Below are 1,594 nucleotides of genomic sequence, written 5' to 3' on the forward strand. Positions count from 1 at the left end.
TAACTCAAAAAATATTTGTCGGAATTGGCTCAAACTTTCTGCATAGCATAAGGACATCAATGTGTATCAGGAAATGTAATAAAAATTGGGGGTGATTTCGGAGCCATTTTTTGGAAAAAACCATGGGCATAAGGACATTCCAAAAAAATTTACTAGAAGTGAAGGAGGAAGTATGTGTGCAAGGTCGCGAAACCATAAAAAGGAAGAATTTTAACCACTTGTATTATTAATTAATTACACAGTACTTAAAATACGTATTTCCAGGATTCAATGAGACATCATTTATAGAGGCTTTGCTGATGCTCACCACAATAATAATAATAATAATAATAATAATAATAATAATAATAATAATAATAATAATAATAATAATAATAAATAATAATAATAACAATAATAATAAATTATCTAATCTTTATAGTTATACAAAATGAAACCATCATATACTGTAGAGGCTCTCTTTTTTACCTTTGAGAACCTGTTGAGTATTCTACCAAGAGGTGTAGTATCAAAGAATGACATTGGTGATCTAAGGATATTACTCAACATTCCATCATGGAGTTTAACTGATGCTTTAAGGGAACCAATGGCCAGTGAGAACGAAAACCCTAACACCGCTGCAGCTTGAAGTACACCAAACAACCCATAGACACCAAGATTAAGAGCACTAAAAATTAATATTAATTCAATATAGTCCATCATTCCTCCTTACAGATCATCATTATTAAAACTATCATTATCATTATTATTATTATCTTGGGTGTTGCTCCAATGAGCAAGCCATACATTCTGACTGACAGCTGCTCCACTCGACAACATGTAAAAGAATGTTATTAGCAGTGAAATGTAATATGTACAAGACTTGATGTAAGAATTCAGGACAGAAAGCCTGATCTATTAAATAAAATACAAAACTAAGACTACCTATACTTACTATAAGCTTACATTGCCACTCTTCACTTTCTCTTCTCCAGTTAGAAATGAGGATTTCTTTTTGTGTTCTTCATCTGGAATATATTTATAAAAAAGGTAAAATAGAAATAGTAGTTGCAATCTAGCTAACCTTCCTTTGCTTCAATAGCAACAGTCTTCTCATCGCCTTGAAAGTCAGTACCTATAAATATTTAATATTTTTTATTTTAAATTTGTTAACTACTGGAGCTGTATCTCTTCTCTTCATCACCATCTTCATTCACTTTAGTAGTTCCATAGTTGTGTAATAGTTCAGCAAATGTTCCATTCTGTTCAATCAGTTCATTATATGATCCTACCTCAGTTATACGTCCATTACTCATCACTATTATCTTATCACACTGTGACAAGAATCCTATACCATGTGTCACTAGTATACGTACCTGGGAGGGACACTCACACTAGCTACATGTACAATATAGTTACTCTTACTTTTCCTTTCAGCACTCCTTCTGGTCCTATTACTTTATCAAATATGTGTTTACCAACATGTGAATCAACAGCAGATAAAGGATCGTCAAGTAAATACACATCAGACTCTTGGTAGACTGCTCTAGCTAGACTAACACGTTGTTTCTGACCACCACTGAGATTAATACCCTATCAATAGGACCTGTGTATC

The 1,594-nt window shown here is 32.7% G+C and overlaps 1 protein-coding gene across 1 annotated transcript; it reads right to left on the reverse strand.

Annotated features, from left to right (window-relative positions):
• Positions 1 to 408: 408 nt before the first annotated feature.
• LOC100631968 (multidrug resistance-associated protein 1-like) lies at positions 409 to 1,588 on the reverse strand. Its single transcript, XM_003391104.3, has 6 exons — positions 1,405 to 1,588; positions 1,157 to 1,355; positions 1,064 to 1,114; positions 946 to 1,007; positions 713 to 894; positions 409 to 667 (listed from the first exon to the last, which is right to left on the reverse strand). Exons 2-6 carry the CDS (start codon positions 1,293 to 1,295, stop codon positions 409 to 411), a joined length of 693 nt encoding a protein of 230 aa, XP_003391152.3. The 5' UTR covers positions 1,296 to 1,355; positions 1,405 to 1,588.
• Between the last annotated feature and the right edge of the window lie 6 nt (positions 1,589 to 1,594).

Source organism: Amphimedon queenslandica, unplaced genomic scaffold (genome assembly GCF_000090795.2).
Source record: "Amphimedon queenslandica unplaced genomic scaffold, v1.1 AMPQUscaffold_10656, whole genome shotgun sequence".
NCBI classification, from domain to species: domain Eukaryota; kingdom Metazoa; phylum Porifera; class Demospongiae; order Haplosclerida; family Niphatidae; genus Amphimedon; species Amphimedon queenslandica.